At 41.9% G+C, this 16949-nt stretch overlaps 1 protein-coding gene across 1 annotated transcript in view; it reads left to right on the top strand.

The window, feature by feature from the left end:
• Positions 1 to 16949, top strand: part of ST6GALNAC1 (ST6 N-acetylgalactosaminide alpha-2,6-sialyltransferase 1) — a 99124-nt gene that overhangs the window by 52495 nt on the left and 29680 nt on the right. Inside the window, exons 7-8 of the mRNA XM_089682631.1 lie at positions 1033 to 1122; positions 6931 to 7030. Of these exons, the coding sequence (XP_089538757.1) occupies positions 1033 to 1122; positions 6931 to 7030 (190 nt within the window). The remainder of the gene's footprint in view (positions 1 to 1032; positions 1123 to 6930; positions 7031 to 16949) is intronic.

Raw genomic sequence — 16949 nt, 5'->3', positions numbered from 1 at the left:
CACCTCAGCAGTGCCACAGGCTGATAGCTTCCATACTACGTCGCATTGAGGCTTTAATTGCTGCAAAAGGGGCCCAAACCAAATACTGAGTACATATGCATGCTTATACTTTTCAGAGGTCCGATATTGTTCTATGTACAATCCTTGTTTTATTGATGGCATGTAATATTCTAATTTGAGATTGTGAATTTGGGGTTTTCATGAGCTGTAAGCCATAATCATCACAATTATAACAAATCATGGCTTGAACTATCTTGCTTTGCATGTAATGAGTCTATCTCATATATTAGTTTCACCTTTTAAGTTACATTACTGAAATAAATGAACTTTTGCATGATATTCTACTTTTTTGAGTTTCACCTGTAATTTCCTTATTTCAATTCCTACATATCACAGTTTCAGAGTCACTGAAATGCCAGGATAGTACAAAACACCACCCAAATGACGCCTTTGGAAAGTAGACACTCCAAGGGTATTTGCTAAGAGGCATTGCGAGTATTTTGCAGATCTCATTTGTTGCCACAAGTTTTTGGAAAATGAAGCAAAAATAAGGAAAATGTATTTTTTATTTTCTTTTTTAATTTTTCAAAACCTTGTGATAAAAACTGAGATCTGCAAACACTCACCATGCTTCTTATTAAATTCTTTGGGACTGGAAAAATAAACTTTTTTCGTCATTTTCCAGAAACTTATGGCAAAAAAATAATATCTTCCATGCACTCAACATGCCTCTCAAATACCTTGGGGTGTCTACTTTCCAAAAAGGGATCATTTGGGGGGTTGTTTGTACTATCCTGGCATTTCAGGGCCTACAAAACTGTGATATGTAGTGAGGAAGTGACATGAGGAAATTACGATCTTTGAAAGCCTGAAGATGACCATTGGTTTTGTGCCCCCGTATGCTGCTTAGGCTCCCAAAACATCTTACACACATAAGACTTACCTACTCAAAATCTACAACTTCTTAGAGTTCTTTAAAAACCACATTGCAGAATACATGACTGTAATTAGCTTTCATCTGTCTCTCTCTAGACTTCGCCCACGGGATGACTTTGGGAACAATTTTGACTTTAATAGGCTATTGGTTGCTCATCCAGATTTTGTGAGATATCTAAAGAACAGGTGAGTCAAGCCAAATATCCGCAGAAACAGTATTCATATTTGTGTTGCCTGGATTGCAGGCAATTCAGTTCCACAATGTCATGCAGATCAGATGTCACTTTTAGCATGCTTGTAAATGCTATAGAATACCATGTGATAATTACACCACTATACTACAATGGAAGTTGCTGTAAATGGCCTTTCCTTTTGAAAATATCAGGATGAACCTGTCTTGTCAGATTAATCCAGTGGCTTCCCTACTTTTTAAGCTACTGATTTAGAATTAGTATGCAGATTAAGAATTCTTACTTTACTTATTTAATTGAAGTGAGTATAGGAAAAGGATTTGGTTATCTATGTGGTGCTACCCTCTTGAGGGCCACTGTGTTTCTAGGTCACCCCTAGCTCTGCACAGCCAGGTATTTTCCACACTTGCATCCGCAGTCAGTGAACAGTCCATGAGCTTGGTTATTGTTATTTTATTAGGGAAAAAACTTGGAAGGGGTAATAGGGATTATGGGATGCCCAACTTGACTGAATCAATGCATGGGGACAACTTACTTCCTGTTTACAGAGACAGATCCTGGACTGTTCTTCTCCATGAATGCAGTCAGTCGTTATGGATCAGTAGCAGCAGCCCCTTACGGGCGAGGGATCAGGTTGGCACGGGAGTTGGGTAGAAGATGGAGTGCAGAGGAGACTATTGGTGGCCTGGAAGGGGTCCCTAGGTCTAGGGAGAGCTGGCCTCCAGGCTGGGATCTACAAGGGGAGAGACTTCCACATGTAGCAAGCCTTCAAAGGTCAGCGCTGTGCTGGATTCTTGGGGATGTTCAGAACAGCTGGTAGTGTCTGCAGGCTGTGGAGCTGGGAGCAGTTCTACAGGGAGAGGAGACATGTCTGCATGTAGTCTGCAACAAGCTAAGCTAACTAGATCCCTGGGTGTGCTGATGTGATCAATCTGTCCTCCTTGCCCCACTGCTCCCAAGCCTTGATACTGTTCATGCCATGATGCCGAATAAACCCTCTTGAGACAGCCGGAGCCCAGCCTGGAGGCCAGCTCCCCCTAGACCTAAGGGACCCCTTCCAGGCCACCAATAGTCTCCTTAGCACTCCATCTTCCAGGCAACTCCCCTGCCAGCCTGACTCTCCTATATTTATGGGTTGGTCTTACCACTCTACCAGGGCCTTCAAACCTGGGATTGGTTAGACTCCCATAAACATGCAGATTAGGTCTCCACCCCTTCCGTCCACTGACTTCTGGAAGGTTCCATGGTCCTCCAGAACCAATAGATAGAGTCCCAACCTGTTAAGCCATCCAGCTTGGCCTGCTTTGTCATAGCTTGCTGATTATGAATGAGCGTAGTGAAGTAATTGAATTTGCTGCAAATTTGCCACAAAAAAGTGCAAAACAATTGCACTTTCCTGAAATTTTAGCCAAAATTGGACTCAAATTTTGCGATGCAGGCTGCTTTGACAAAATATACCTGAAAATAAAAACGACATGGTGATCAATGCCTGTGTTGATAAACATGCCAGCCCCAAAGCTAACCTTAACCCTTTGTTTATCAACAAAACCATGTGATCCCCATCAGCTCTGATATAATGATCACATTGGGGTGGATTTACTAAAGGCAAATAGACTATGCACTTTGTAAGTGCAGTTGCACTCTGCAAAGTGCAGTTGCACTCATTTTCCTTAGTAAATGTAATGTGGTGAAGCTTCACTTTGTAAAGAATACCCAATCACGTGCAAGGAAAATTTTAAAAAAGCATTTTTATTGCACATGATTGATTAACAGAAAACAGCAGAGCTTTACCGTATTTACTAAGCTTTGGGGAAAATGAGTGCAATTGTACTTGCAAAGTGCACAGTCTATTTGCCTTTAATAAATCCACCCCATTGCTTTACTGATAAAGCCACAGATTTGGAGCTAGGGTTCCTCTGTATCTTAGCACCTACCTTTATGTTTACAGATACTGAGGGGACATTTTTTGGCTTTACGTTGGCTTTTTTGACTGTACTTTCAGACAGGAGCCATTTAAAGCCCATTACATCTTTAAAAACCAAACATTACTTATTTTGCTTTTATTTCCTCATTGACTAACTTGCATTTTGCCAAAATGGAAAATATTCACAAGTGATATACAGGTTTTAGCAAATTGCAAACTGTTAATTTTGTTTAACCCTATTGTTGATACCATGTAGGGACAGAAACCCATTTTGATAGAAAAAGCATGTACAATGCCATAACAAAAGCACATGTACAGTTCAAAGGATCCATCCAAAGGGTTGTGTACTGTCAAAGTATAGAGGATAGATTACCAAATAACTACCAAAATATGATACAGTATGGTTATGCATGGAACCCTCCACTTCTATACAGCACAATAAGTGATACACTTCTCCACAATTTGTCATGTCTACAATGTCCACAAACCTTGCACAACTATATTGTATAGAAAGTGATACAGTATGTTCCAATATACAACAAGCCATGAAATTCTACATTGCCATACTAAGCCACTGTTGAAATATGGTTCTTCATAACTACTGTACATGGAACAATTGACACATTCAGGACATTCATTCTACAAGCGTGGGAGGTTATGGTGAACCATTACTCTTTCTTTTCAGAGAAACAAATGTATCTTTCAGACTGCGTAAAATGGAAAAAATCGCATTTGGTTACTGGGTTAAGCTAAGTATCATGTGAAGTTCCTATGATACTTAGCTCAATTTCATGGCCAAATGCAGTATTTCCCATTTAAATCAATCATTTACATTCAAACAACACAAGATATAGCTCATTTACTCAAATTTGTTTGCTCCATTCTCACAGAATGAATGCACATGCATTTTTCAAAGGGCAAATTCTATAGAAAACCCATAGTGAGTGGGGAATCTCTCCAAAGAAGCCCCAGGTAGCACAAAAATCCCAACACAGGTTTTAAACAATCCTCACTATAGCCAAAGCTAAACAAGAAAAAAGAAAAAATGTTCACACATACAATTTAATGTTCATATCTGTAGGGCAATAAATTATGTTCTTTGGGTTCTCCTTCTTAACTTTCAGGCTGAGGAAAGGTTGTCTGTATAGCATATGTTTGGTGGATCTTCGAGTCATTAGTGAAAAAAGTTGTTGGTGATATTATTGAAAGGGGTGCAGTCCATCTCTTTTTTTATTATTTTATTATATTATATTGGCTAGTTCACAGATAATACTAAAAAAAAATAGATGTGTTGTCAGTATAAGTGCTCTCAAATAAACCAAACGTAATGAGATAACTATTACAAATTAATCAAAATCAATATAAACAAACAATTCATATCAAAAATTTTAAAATTAATTACAAATAAGTGCAGTTGTGTTTAAATGTTTGCATACCCTTAGAGAATTTAGTACCATTTGTACTATTTTTAAAGAAAACGTGGGAACAGACAAAACACATTTCTTTTATTTCTTATGGAATTCATATTCAACTGTAGGTGATAACAGAATGGCACAATCATAAAACAAAACATAGCAACAAGTAAACAAATAAAATGACCCATGTTCAAAGGTCTGCATACCCAGGGCCGGACTGACCATTTGGAAACTCGGGCACTGCCCGAGGGCCCGGGGTCAGTAGGGGGATGAGATGCCCCTGGTACCTTTTTCATAGGCTTTTTTGAGTTTGGGCAAAGACAAAGGGGCCCCATGATCCCCTATTGCCCGGGGGCCCCATGAGTTGTCAGTCCGCCCCTGTGCATACCGTTAGTTTGTAATACTGTGTATTGCCCCCTTTAGTGTCAATAGTGCTTAGTGGCAACATGCCTATGATTTGGAATGGGATGTCTAAAAAGCTCATCTAGATATTATAGCCAGGTGTCCACAAACCTTTACCTAAGTTCACACCTAAGCATTTTCTGCGTTTTGCAGACACATTTACATCTCCGCATTTTCACCCGGTGTGTTTTTTGGAAAGGGTCAGGGACTCAAAAAGTTGTGTTTTTGGTTCTATAGACTTCAATGGAAACGCTGCAGAAAAGCATGTTATGGTTTTTTTTATGCATTTTGCATTTTAACTCTTTTTTGCCTAGCAACAAGAAAAAAAGGCAGAGCGCACTGCAGAAATGGATCAAACACAAACTGCATAGGTGTGAATCTAGACTTAACTATATAGTGTATGAGCTAGAAATATATATCATGTTGCTTCTGAAAGCATAACCTGTTATCCAGTGAAAAGGGAGACAGAATAGCCTTTTATATAATATATATTGTATATAGATATTGCATTTATTTCCAATATATTATTTTCTTCAGTAGTACATTTATTTCGAAATTAAAAGTTCATCAATCTGGATAGAAAGGTTAACATGTTGGTTTCCCAGTGCTTCCTGAGAGATCTCCTACCTGCAATAGCTCCAAAGCACAGCTAATGCAGGCCATAGGCGGGGAGAAAAACGGCCGATTTTTCTTTTAAAAAACGAAAAATCGGTCATTCAAGCGGCCAACGTTACCAGCAATGGTAAAAAAAATCGGCCGATTTTAATCCCGTCTACAGCCGGCAAAAAGTGTCCCTTTAGAGAGCTCTGCTATTTCTTTGACAGTTCTTTGACATTTATAGCGGTTGCAACAATGTATCTATTTGTATCCATTTAGGATACAGATGTTTTTATTCAGAAACAAATAGATACATTGTTGCAACCGCTGTAAATGTCAAGGAACTGTCAAAGAAATAGCAGAGCTCTCTGCAGGGACACTTTTTGCCGTACTGGAATTCCTCTTATTTTTCATCCTCTTCTTCTTCTTCTTCTTCATCATCATCATCCTCTTCTTCTTCTTCTTCATCATCATCATCCTTTTCTTCTTCTTCTTCATCATCATCCTCTTCTTCTTCTTCTTCTTCATCATCATCCTCTTCTTCTTCTTCTTCTTCTTCATCATCATCCTCTTCTTCTTCTTCTTCTTCATCATCATCATCATCATCCTCTTCTTCTTCATCATCATCATCCTCTTCTTCTTCATCATCATCCTCTTCTTCTTCATCATCATCCTCTTCTTCTTCTTCATCATCATCCTCTTCTTCTTCTTCATCATCATCCCCTTCTTCTTCTTCATCCTCTTCTTCTTCCTCTTCTTCTTTTTCTTCTTTTTGTCTTCCTCTTGCAGGTCACTGCTCATGCGCAGATTTTTTATTGGTAAAAAATCGGCTGATTTGCCCATCATTGCCGCAAAAATTGGCCAATCGGCAAAATTGGCCGATTTTTTTCCAACATTACCGATAAAAAAAATCTGCCAAAATACCAAAAAACGGCCGAACAAATAGCCCACTAACGATCCGAAAATCGGCCGATTTTATTTTCGGTCGAAAAATCGGCCGATTTTTGACCCATCTATGGCCTGCATTAAGCTGAATAGAAGTCTCTCAAAAGCTGCAGGTGCTGCAAACGAGCTTTGTCATAGAGTTCTGTGGAGGCTTCAGAGACCCTTTGAAGCACAATGAAAGCAACACGGGGTATCATTTTTGAAGCAAAGCAAAAGCAACATGTAAACAGGACAGTAAGCTAACCATTTTATTTTTTTGACAGGGCTTTGATTGGCATTCAGAGCGCTTTAAAAAATGCGTGTCTGAAACCACACTTTGAAGCATGTGTAAGCAAGCCCTACCTGTGCTGCAGTCCTTTGTTTTGTTTATTGACACAAAGCACAGGTGGTTGGGTAATACATCTTAGTTCACAGATAATATACATGAACTTCAATGATGCATGCAGCAAAGGACTATTTGCTTATTGTCAAGATCTATATGTAGGAAGCATATATTTACATGTATCTCATGGTTTTGCAGGTTCCTGAGGTCAAGCACGCTAAGAGGAAAATTCTGGAAACTATATAGGCCAAGTACTGGTGCCCTAGTGCTGCTGACAGCCCTACATCTGTGTGACACAGTAATGAAATAATTGCAGTGATTTTTTTTTTTTTTTTAATTACAATAGAAGATAAATACTTACTGGTGTGTTTGAAGTAGTAATTGAGCTGATTATCCGGCCTGCAGGATTCATGTGTAATAAGTAAACATGGAAGACATTAATTTCCTACCTGCTGAGTTGCTGTGTACTAACATGCCCATGGGAACAGTTGTACAGCAATAAGTGAGAAGTGTGCAGTAAAACAAACATGTCTGCTTGTTTACTATGAGCTAACTCTACATACCACTGCTTCCTGCCAGCTGATCGGGTTGGATAATGCTTTTATGTCTACAGTCTTTTATATTCAAGAATTGTTCATTTTTTTTTACAAAAGTAAGGGATTTCAATGTTGCATATGAACCACTCAAATGTACAGACATTTCAAAACAATAAAATCATTACAGTTTTATTAATATACACAGTTTAAAATTACATGAAAAAAAACACTGTTTATATCAAATGGTCTCTCTTGTCATCATTTAATAGTGGTCATGATGTTGTTCCCAACATGTTCCGCCAAGTACTCTTCTTCAAGGGGAGCACCCGTATGGTCACACAAACACAACCGCCAGGTCAACAACCTACAAAATACCTCTGACATTGATTACAAATAAAAAGCAAAAATGTAAAGTAACATTAGTTCAACTGGAAATCCCACAAATAAGGGCAGCATTTCCAGTTTGGGGTTCCCTACTATCAACAGAATTATTGATCCAGAACATACAGTATGGTTGTATGGTCCTCTTGATTGAAATAAAGTCCCATGAATAGTTGGGTAAGCCTTATTCAGTGATTTTCACAGATACAAGTACTTTGATATGCTTTTGTTTTTTGTTAATAATGTATTTTATATATTTTTACACAGTTTAAATCTATTAGAGATGCTTTCCCTGAAGAATCCTACTTTGCAAAGCATGTTGGGAGCAACATTGTCATGAGTGCTATTAAATGATGACAAAAGAGACCATTTGGTATCAACAGTGGTTTTATTCATGTCAATTTAAACTATGTATATTACTTAAAACTGTAATGATTTTATTCTTACAAAAAGTCAGTGAATGTGAGCGTTTCATATGCACCTTTAAAATCCCTCACTTTGTATAAATTGACTATTAGAACACAAAGGTGCGGCGCATCTTTGTGTTCTATACAGTATGTTTATGTGTTGTTGCCTGCAATACTGTGTTGGCTGCTTTTTTGTGGTATCAATTTTTGTGTGCCACTTATATAATATAGCGCGTTTAATTACGCATATAATATAGCGCGTTATTATAGTAAATTATAAATTGACTATTCCCACAATTTGGAATGTGGTGCTTATCCATGTTTTCCATCCACTACCCATAGATATAATTGTTCTTTTATATTTAAGTATAAAGCCAAAACGTTTTTCAGTTAGTTTTGGAAGGAGTAGAGAATGGTTAGATTCCCTGGCAAGTTTTAGATTTCCCCAGTTGGGAAGATTTTCCTTCATGTCCTGTCCTGTAAACACAACACTAAGGCCCATTGAAATCAGAGTGCAAACATGTTGACATGCACTAATAATGTGGGCTGGGGTGATTGTGCATGGGTTGCTAGGCTTTTTTTATGCATGTTTGTAGGCAAGTGCAGTCTACAGTCTCCATTACAAGTGGCAATTTTCCATAATGACAATGCAACATAAGACCGGCAGTGCCCAGCAAGTACAGTGTACAGTGGGGCAGCACAGGACCTAGAAGACTGAGGCAATCGTTGTAGTAGCACTGACAACTACAATGATTGCCAGCTTCCACAGCTGTCCCTCAGGCATATAATATTGATACTTCCATTGGTCCAAGCTGGAACTCATATCTGGAGTTCAGCTTTAACAAGCCGTAAGTGAGATTTAAACTTGCCCACACTAACCTCTTTAGTTGCCACCACTGTGAAGCATATCTTCAAAATTCACAGCAATAGCACTCTCTCTGAGTAACTTAACTTAGCCTGCACCATCCTCTCAGAGCTCTAGCTCCATGTTTATGTAGCACTACCCCCTTATGAGTTGCTGATGTTTTGGGTCCCCCCTATAGTCCAGCACAGCCAGACAACATGCATCTTCCTGCATCCAGGAGTCAGTAATCCGTCCTTGAGCTTTGTTTTTTTGTGATTTTATTAGAGGATTGTAACCTGGATGACCTGGAAACTGAGGACAACTTCCTCCACTATCTACAAGTCTTTACACAAAAAGTTATCTTCATGGAGAGCTAGCCAGCATCTCCTGTTGTACCACTCCAGTCCCCAGATGCTCCTCTATCTGGATACCTGGAGGAATCCCTGAGCAGGAGATTCAGTGCCTGTTACTGGGCATGTCGAAGAACACATTTTGATCTAAATTTATGACGAAACTTGATTTTTAAAATTTTCTTACTGGACATGTTTAATAGCAAAAAGTCCAAAATATAGTTTTTTTTCTCAAAATTGTCGGTCTTTTTGTTTATAGCGCAAAAAATAAAAAACGCATAGGTGATCAAATACCATCAAAAGAGAGCTCAATTCGTGGAAAAAAGGACCTAAATTTCATTTGCGTGCAGCGTTGCATGACCGCGCAATTGTCAGTTAAAGTATCGCAGCGCAGTAACGCAAAAAATGGCCTGGTCCGGGAGGGGGGTAAATCCTCAGGAGAGCAAGTGGTTAAACTGAAGTGAACGCATATTGCAACCTTTTTCTCTAGAATATATTCATTTGCATTACTTCCTCAGGCCCTCTGCGTGAGCACTGATTACTGAGGCCAGTGCAAGAAACTTCCCGTATATGTATGTAGGTGAAAATCCACTCCAAAGGTGATTTTGGAGTGGATTTTCAACTTTGCAGCACATCATCTGTTGGAGTTCATCCCTCATTTCTTCAGTGTTGTTGTCACCATATTATTAATTTCTCCCAGAATAACAAGTATTATATGCTGGTTTTTCAACAATCAGCATATTACTCTGGTGAGTTCTATTTAACCATTTTTGGTGGTGGATTTACTTGGTGATGAATTATTTTGAACATTATTGATTATTTGAACTCTTGGACTTTTTCGTTTTTGCTGGATTTTATTTTGATTTAAAATATTGTTTCTTATTGTTTTGTTATTTATTTTCTTGTTACACTTTTGTATGTATTTAAGCGCAACCTATTTTTTTGAAGTTTTGTATATCCTATAAGTTTATAGGCTAGGTTTTGCAGCTTACTGTTTTATATAATTTCCGTGGCGCTGGTTCTTTATTTATATATATATATTTTATGCACTGCCCACTTTGGGATATTAAATCATAAAATTATTAAGTGACTTCTGGGTACTTAAGCTTGGACTCATATCTTCGGAGAGATTAGATTGTATTGTATTTTAGTGCCTTTATATGCTCAGTCAAGCTCATTGCCAATCTGTATGCAATTGCACTGCGTGTTGGCAGATTGCGTGCAGATTGTAAGGGTGACAGGTCTGCCAGACAGAGATCTGTGTGTGTGTGGTGTAACAGCAGACCGTTCTGTGGATAAACTGTTGGGTGGTGGCAAGCTACCGTTTGTGGTGTGTCTGGTGTGGGGGTGTGTGGACAGTGGAAAAGTGATTAACACCAGGGTTCTAGCTTGTAGGACAGCTGGAGGAATCCTAGAAGGGTTTGCCGATCGCTAGGCTGCTCCTCAACCCTAATTAGTGCACCAGATTGTATGTAAGATTTGTGTCTATATAAGATTTTTGTGTGCGGTCAGCCAGCTGGATTGGAGTGGAGTCTCCCTCTAGTGGTGGCCAGAGGTAGCGCGGGCTGTGAAAGTATATCATGGCCGGTCTTATATACGTACATATATTCAGATTAAGTCCCCCTTATTCCCTCTTACCCCAAGTCACGGCCGCAACTGCGCGCCTCGGTTAGCTAGTTGCTGTGGGCGTGTGCGTGTGGCTTGCATCCGTGACACTCCCATACCCTGATCTTTGACGTGCCTCTTGTGCATGCACTCTCCGATAATCTTGTTAGCCGGGAGTTCGCTCACACATGAAGGAAAACTGGTATCTTGTGACCGGATAGCGATAGAGGTTTCCAGTCTGTACAGAGAATGGATGTGCTGTGTGATCGGTGCCCACTGGCAGCAGGAGGTGTGAGGACATCAGAACAGGAGCTATCTGATCGAGCGGTGGGAGCTACTTGCGTCTAGTCCGAGTGGTGAATGGACTGGTGGGGGCCCGGGCGCAGGGATGCAGTTTCTGGTAGCTTAGCACTTGGGATTTGTCGAGCCCTGATCTAACAATTAACTTCTGTTGAGAGGAAAGTTGAGAGGAAATGCTGGAAAACTTTCATTCGATCAGCAGCTGCAGCCAATCTCCTACAGTGCTGATCAGTGTATTCTGACAGTGGAGGAGTTCCTGCTGTCAGAATAGAATAACACAGCGGGGAGGATTTCTCCATCCACCTCGCTTGTGAGAATGAGGGAATCCTTTCTTTTTTTTTATCAATCAGCCCTCTGGCTAGCAGTACACTGGTATTCAATTTTTATTATACATACAATATAAAATCCTAGTTCTATGAGATCTGACTAATCCAAGAATCACTTGCTACGTGACTCGGCATATATAGACAAATATTTTCCCATGTCATCTGAGAGACATGTACATACTTTCAAGTGCTGAAATGCTTTAAAGCGTGCAGTCAAGTGATGACAAGGGGGAGGGACTGCTGGTCTTTCATGCAGCTGGACAAGACAATTCTCAGGAGCCTTGGTAAACAGGGTTATCCTTCAATGCCTAGAAAATGACACAATTAATAGGAAACAGAATAAAACGGAAACTAAAAATAGTTTGCCTGTGTCCAAATATATATGGACCTAAGGTAGGTCTGGGAAGAGTAAAAATATGGCATAGGTGGGTAATACTATATTGTTTCCATTGTGTGCTATATCGTACTAGTTCCAATTCCTGATAATGTGCATTATCCCAGATAGGGTTAAATCTCATAAATACCTTAATCTGCTGCATCATTCTAACCTTGTTCCATACTTTTTGTGAAAGGACATAAATTGGGAAAAGTTTATTGGATTTACTGAAGAGTGATGCTTCTAAGCCATCTGCCACCTCCGTACCCCCAGAGAATTTCAGAAGTCTAGTAGCTGGGTCTTAGAGATTCACCTCAAGGTCATCTTCTGGGCATATGGTCTGAGCTATATGTTGTTGTTGAGAGGCTAGGTAGTAAAGCCAGGGATTCCGTAAGGCCAGTCCCCCGGCATTTTTAGGCCTTTGCAATTGCTTCAGTTTGACTCTAGGAATTTTAGATTACCATGTGAGGGATCGGTAAATGGAAATAGTAATTCTGAACATTTTCAGAGGGATGACAACCATGGAATTATGGAAATATATAATAATTGTGGCATGAGGATCATTTTAATAAGGTTAATCCTGCCTACCAAGGACAATTTAAGCCTAGCCTACATTTTGACCTGGTCTTTAAACAGCTTAAGGAGAGGTACCAATTTGAGCTGAATGTAGTCAAGAAGGGGTGGAGTAACCTGGATGCTCAGGTGAAACAGGAATGCTATATAAGGATAGTGCCTGAAAATCTGGTGCCCTGTCCAATAATATAACGGATGACTTGGACCAATTTATGACCAGGCCAGAGTAAGTACCAAATGTTGTAATAACCCTCATGACTTCCTGCAAGGAGGAGGAGGAGGTGTCTCCTAACATCAGCATAGCATCATCAGTATATAACATGGGTTTTTCATGAAGGTCCCCATAATGAAACCCATGTACTATCCCAATGGACCGAATAACAGCAGCCATAGGCTCAATGACGAGGGGAAAAAGGAGTGGGGACATTGGGCAACCCTGTCTAGTACCTCTGTAAAGGGCAAAGCAAGGGGACACCCTTCCCGCCTCCCTTAGGGGCATTGTATAGGAGCTGGACCAATGATATGAAGCCCTCCCCAAAAACAAATTTGTGCATAATGGTACAAAGATAAGTCGATTCAATGCTCTCAATTGCCTTATGGGCATAAAGTGCCAACAAAGCTAGATCTCCCATATTACCTGCTCTGGACTGTATATTTAGAAAAAGTCTGCATAAATTGATGGCTGTTGATTTTTGGGGCATAAACCTGGACTGGAGTGAGTGTATGATAGTTTATATGACCTTATTTATTCTAAAGGCTAAGACTTTCGCCAAGATCTTCACATCACTCTGAAGGAGTGATATGGGTCTTTATGAACCAGGCTCTAGGGGTCCTCACTTGGTTTCAATATTAAGACTATATTGGCTGTAGTCATAGATACCGGAAGGCAATGTTGTCCCTTTGCCTCTTTAACCAGTTGCCGACCGCAGATAGCCGAATGATGGCTACACAGTGGCCGGCCAGTTCTGGGAGGGCGTCATATGACGTCCTCCCAGAACGCACTTTCCTGCGCGCCCCCCGGACGCAGCTGATCATGTGATGTGATAAAAGGCCAATCACAACGGCTGTTTACCACGTGATCAGCCGTGTCCAATGACACGTTGATCACAGGGAAATGCAATTGCCGGTTCTCGGCTGCACTTTCCTCACGCTGTCAGAACGTGATGAAAGTACTGCCGAGAACCAGCAGTTGTCAGAGCAGGGATCGGCACTGATCATCAGGGCACTGATGATCAGTGCCCTGATGATCGGTGCCCAGCAGTGCCACCCACCAGTTCCATCCACCTGTGACCAGCAGTGCCGCCCACCAGTGCCCATCAGTGCCACCCATCTGTGTCACCCACCTGTGCCCATAAGTGCCACCCACCTGTGTCACCCAACTCTGCCCATCAGTGCCAACCACCTGTGCCCATCAGTGCCACCCACCTGTGCCCATCAGTGCCACCCACCTCTGCCCATCAGTGCCACCCAACTGTGCTCACCAGTGCCCATCAGTGCAGCTCAGCAGTGCCGCCAGTCAGTGCCGTCTATCAGTGCGGACTATCAGTACCCATCATCAGTGCTGCCTATCAGTTCCACCTATCCGTGCCATCTCATTAGTGCTGCCTATCAGTGACGCCTGTCAGTGCCCATCAGTGCTGCCTATCAGTGCCCATCAGTGCCCATCAGTGCTGCCTATCAGTGCAGCCTCATCAACGCACATCAGTAAAGGAGAAAAATTACCTGTTTGCAAAATTTTATATAGAAACAAAGAACCCTTTTTTTCCCAAATGTTTTGCTTTTTTTGTTTATAGCGCAAAAAATAAAACCCCCAGCGGCAAGTAAATACCAGCAAAAGAAAGCTCTATTTGTGAGAAAAAAATGATAAAAATTTCATATGGGTACAATGTTGCATGACCACGCAATTGTCATTCAAAGTGCGACAGTGCTGAAAGCTGAAAATTGGCCTGATAAGGAAGGGGGTATAAGTGCCCAGTAGGCAAGTGGTTAAACACTTCAAGAAAATGTGGTAGGATAGTTTCAGCATAATATTTGTATACTTCCATAGGTAACGACCTACTCAACGCCAAAGCCAAGGGCGACTACTCTGTCCTCCTTCTCCTGGACCTCTCTGCGGCCTTCGACACAGTTGACCACCCCCTCCTTCTTAATAAACTACTCTCCCTTGGCATCGGAGATGCTGCTCTCTCTTGGTTCTCATCCTACCTATCCCGACGCTCCTTCAGTGTCACCTACAATGGTGCCACCTCCCCCTCCCTCCCCCTCTCTGTTGGGGTCCCCCAAGGCTCTGTCCTTGGACCCCTTCTCTTCTCCATCTACTCCTCCTCCCTGGGCAAACTCATACAATCTCACGGCTTCAACTATCACCTCTATGCTGACGACACCCAAATCTACCTCTCCACCCCTCACCTCACCCCCACTATCTCCGCCCGCATCACTCACCTCCTAAATGACATCTCAGACTGGATGTCGCTACATTTCCTCAAGATTAACCTCTCCAAAACCGAGCTTCTCGTCTTTCCCCCTGCCCACACCCCCCCCCCCCCATCCTATCCATCATCACCAACAACTCCACTATCACTTCCGCCCCGCAAGCCAAAGTCCTTGGCGTCATTCTTGACGCGAACCTCTCCCTCCAACCGCATGTCAAATCACTCACAAACACATGCAGGCTCCATCTTCGCAACATTGCCAAGATCCGCTCCTTCCTCACCCCAGACACCACCAAACTTCTAGTACACTCCCTCATCATCTCACGCCTTGACTACTGCAACTCCCTCCTCACTGGCCTACCCAAGTGCAGGCTCTCCCCGCTCCAGACCATCCTGAACTCAGCTGCCAGACTCATCCACCTTACCACCCGCTCCACCTCTGCCACCCCCCTCTGCCTCTCCCTCCACTGGCTCCCGATTGCCCAACGCATCAAATTTAAACTCCTTACCCTGACCTACAAAGCCGTTCACAACACTGCCCCTGACTACCTCACCAATCTGATCACCAGGTACCACCCTACCCGTACCCTTCGCTCCTCACAGGACCTCCTTCTATCCTGCTCCCTGGTCTCCTCCTCCCATGCACGACTGCAGGACTTCTCCAGGTCCTCCCCCATCCTCTGGAACTCACTGCCCCAATCCATCAGACTGTCGCCTTCTCTATTCACATTCAGGCGCTCCCTCAAAACCCATCTCTTCAGGGAAGCCTACCCCACCCTCACCTAACGGCCATCCTCCCTCCTTCCTCCTACCACTTCATCCCCCCCAGCCACTTCCTACTGTACCTTTACCCCCTCCCTCCTAGATTGTAAGCTCGTAAGAGTAGGGCCCTCTTACCCCTCGTACGCTGTCTGTCTTTGTTGTACTGTGCCATGTATTGTCCCCCCCTATTGTACAGCGCTGAGCAAACCCTTTGGCGCTATATAAACTCGTAGTAATAATAATAATAATAATAATAGTAAGCCATCCTCTCCTGGGGCTTTCGAATTGGGGAACAGTCTGGTTTCCAGCTGGAGCTCCTCTAAAGTCACAGGGGCATCAAGCTGTTTCTTAGAAGCATTAGAAAGGCATGATAATTTTATATCATGAAGATAAGCGGATAGAGAATCCTTAGAGTAATTTTGTTTAGATTGAGGTAGAGTAATAATGTTCAAGTTAACATATGTTCTGGGGAATTAGTCACTGACCATTCTCATGTTCTTAAAGCACCAATAGAAGGGGACACTTAATGGGAGTGTGCTATTTTTTCCAGGAGGAGACCAGTTTGCTTGTCTTCATAGAAAGTCAGTTTGCAGAAGAAACGTTTACACTCCGCAGTCATGGAGGTAATATGACTGAACACTTCTTGAGCTGACATCCAAGCCTCCCTGTTCACCTCAGAGGGGTCAGCAATTAAATTTGCTTCCAGACAGCCTGCCAGCTGTGCTGCCCTTTCCCTCTGTTCATTGGTAGACCATTTAACAGCCTAGATCTCTGAAATAAAGAATCCCTGGAGGAAGTGGTACAAACACTAGAGTAACCAGCGTCAATGTCCCAAAAATTGAGATGTTTTTGCCTCTTTGTGGTCATGGGATGGGAAAGGGTGTAGTCAAAAGGTGTTGAGCTTCCATGAGGTTCTTGATAAAGCATGAAGAGTTCAGACTTCCAATTTCACTATCAGAGGGGGATGATTGGATATGCCTCTAAGGGTGTAGGAAATATTCTGGGCATAGCATTCAGTAAGTGAGGAGCAAAAAGTCTATCCGAGACAGGGATAAGTAGGATTTAGAAAAACATGAGAAGTGTCTTTCCCCTGGGTGTTTGTGGCACCAGGGGTCAATCCAGCCCACTTCTTCAGTAAATTTCAATAAAGCTGTGTGGTGACATCTACTCCCTGCAGTAGCAGGGGGATGTTTGTCTAAAGCTGGGTCAAGTTAACAGTTGAAATCTCCCATTACAAGTAGGGATACATCAGGGTAGCTTAACTGGTACTCTAATAGTGTTCTCAGGAGCAGGCTGTTAAATGGTGGTGGAATGTAAATAATACA

This window comes from Staurois parvus, unplaced genomic scaffold (assembly GCF_062004578.1).
Source record: "Staurois parvus isolate SC_StPar_1 unplaced genomic scaffold, SC_StPar_1.0 ptg000293l, whole genome shotgun sequence".
NCBI lineage: Eukaryota > Metazoa > Chordata > Amphibia > Anura > Ranidae > Staurois > Staurois parvus.
The sequence above is the reverse complement of the archived record's forward strand: the minus strand, read 5'-3'. Positions and strand labels throughout refer to the sequence as shown.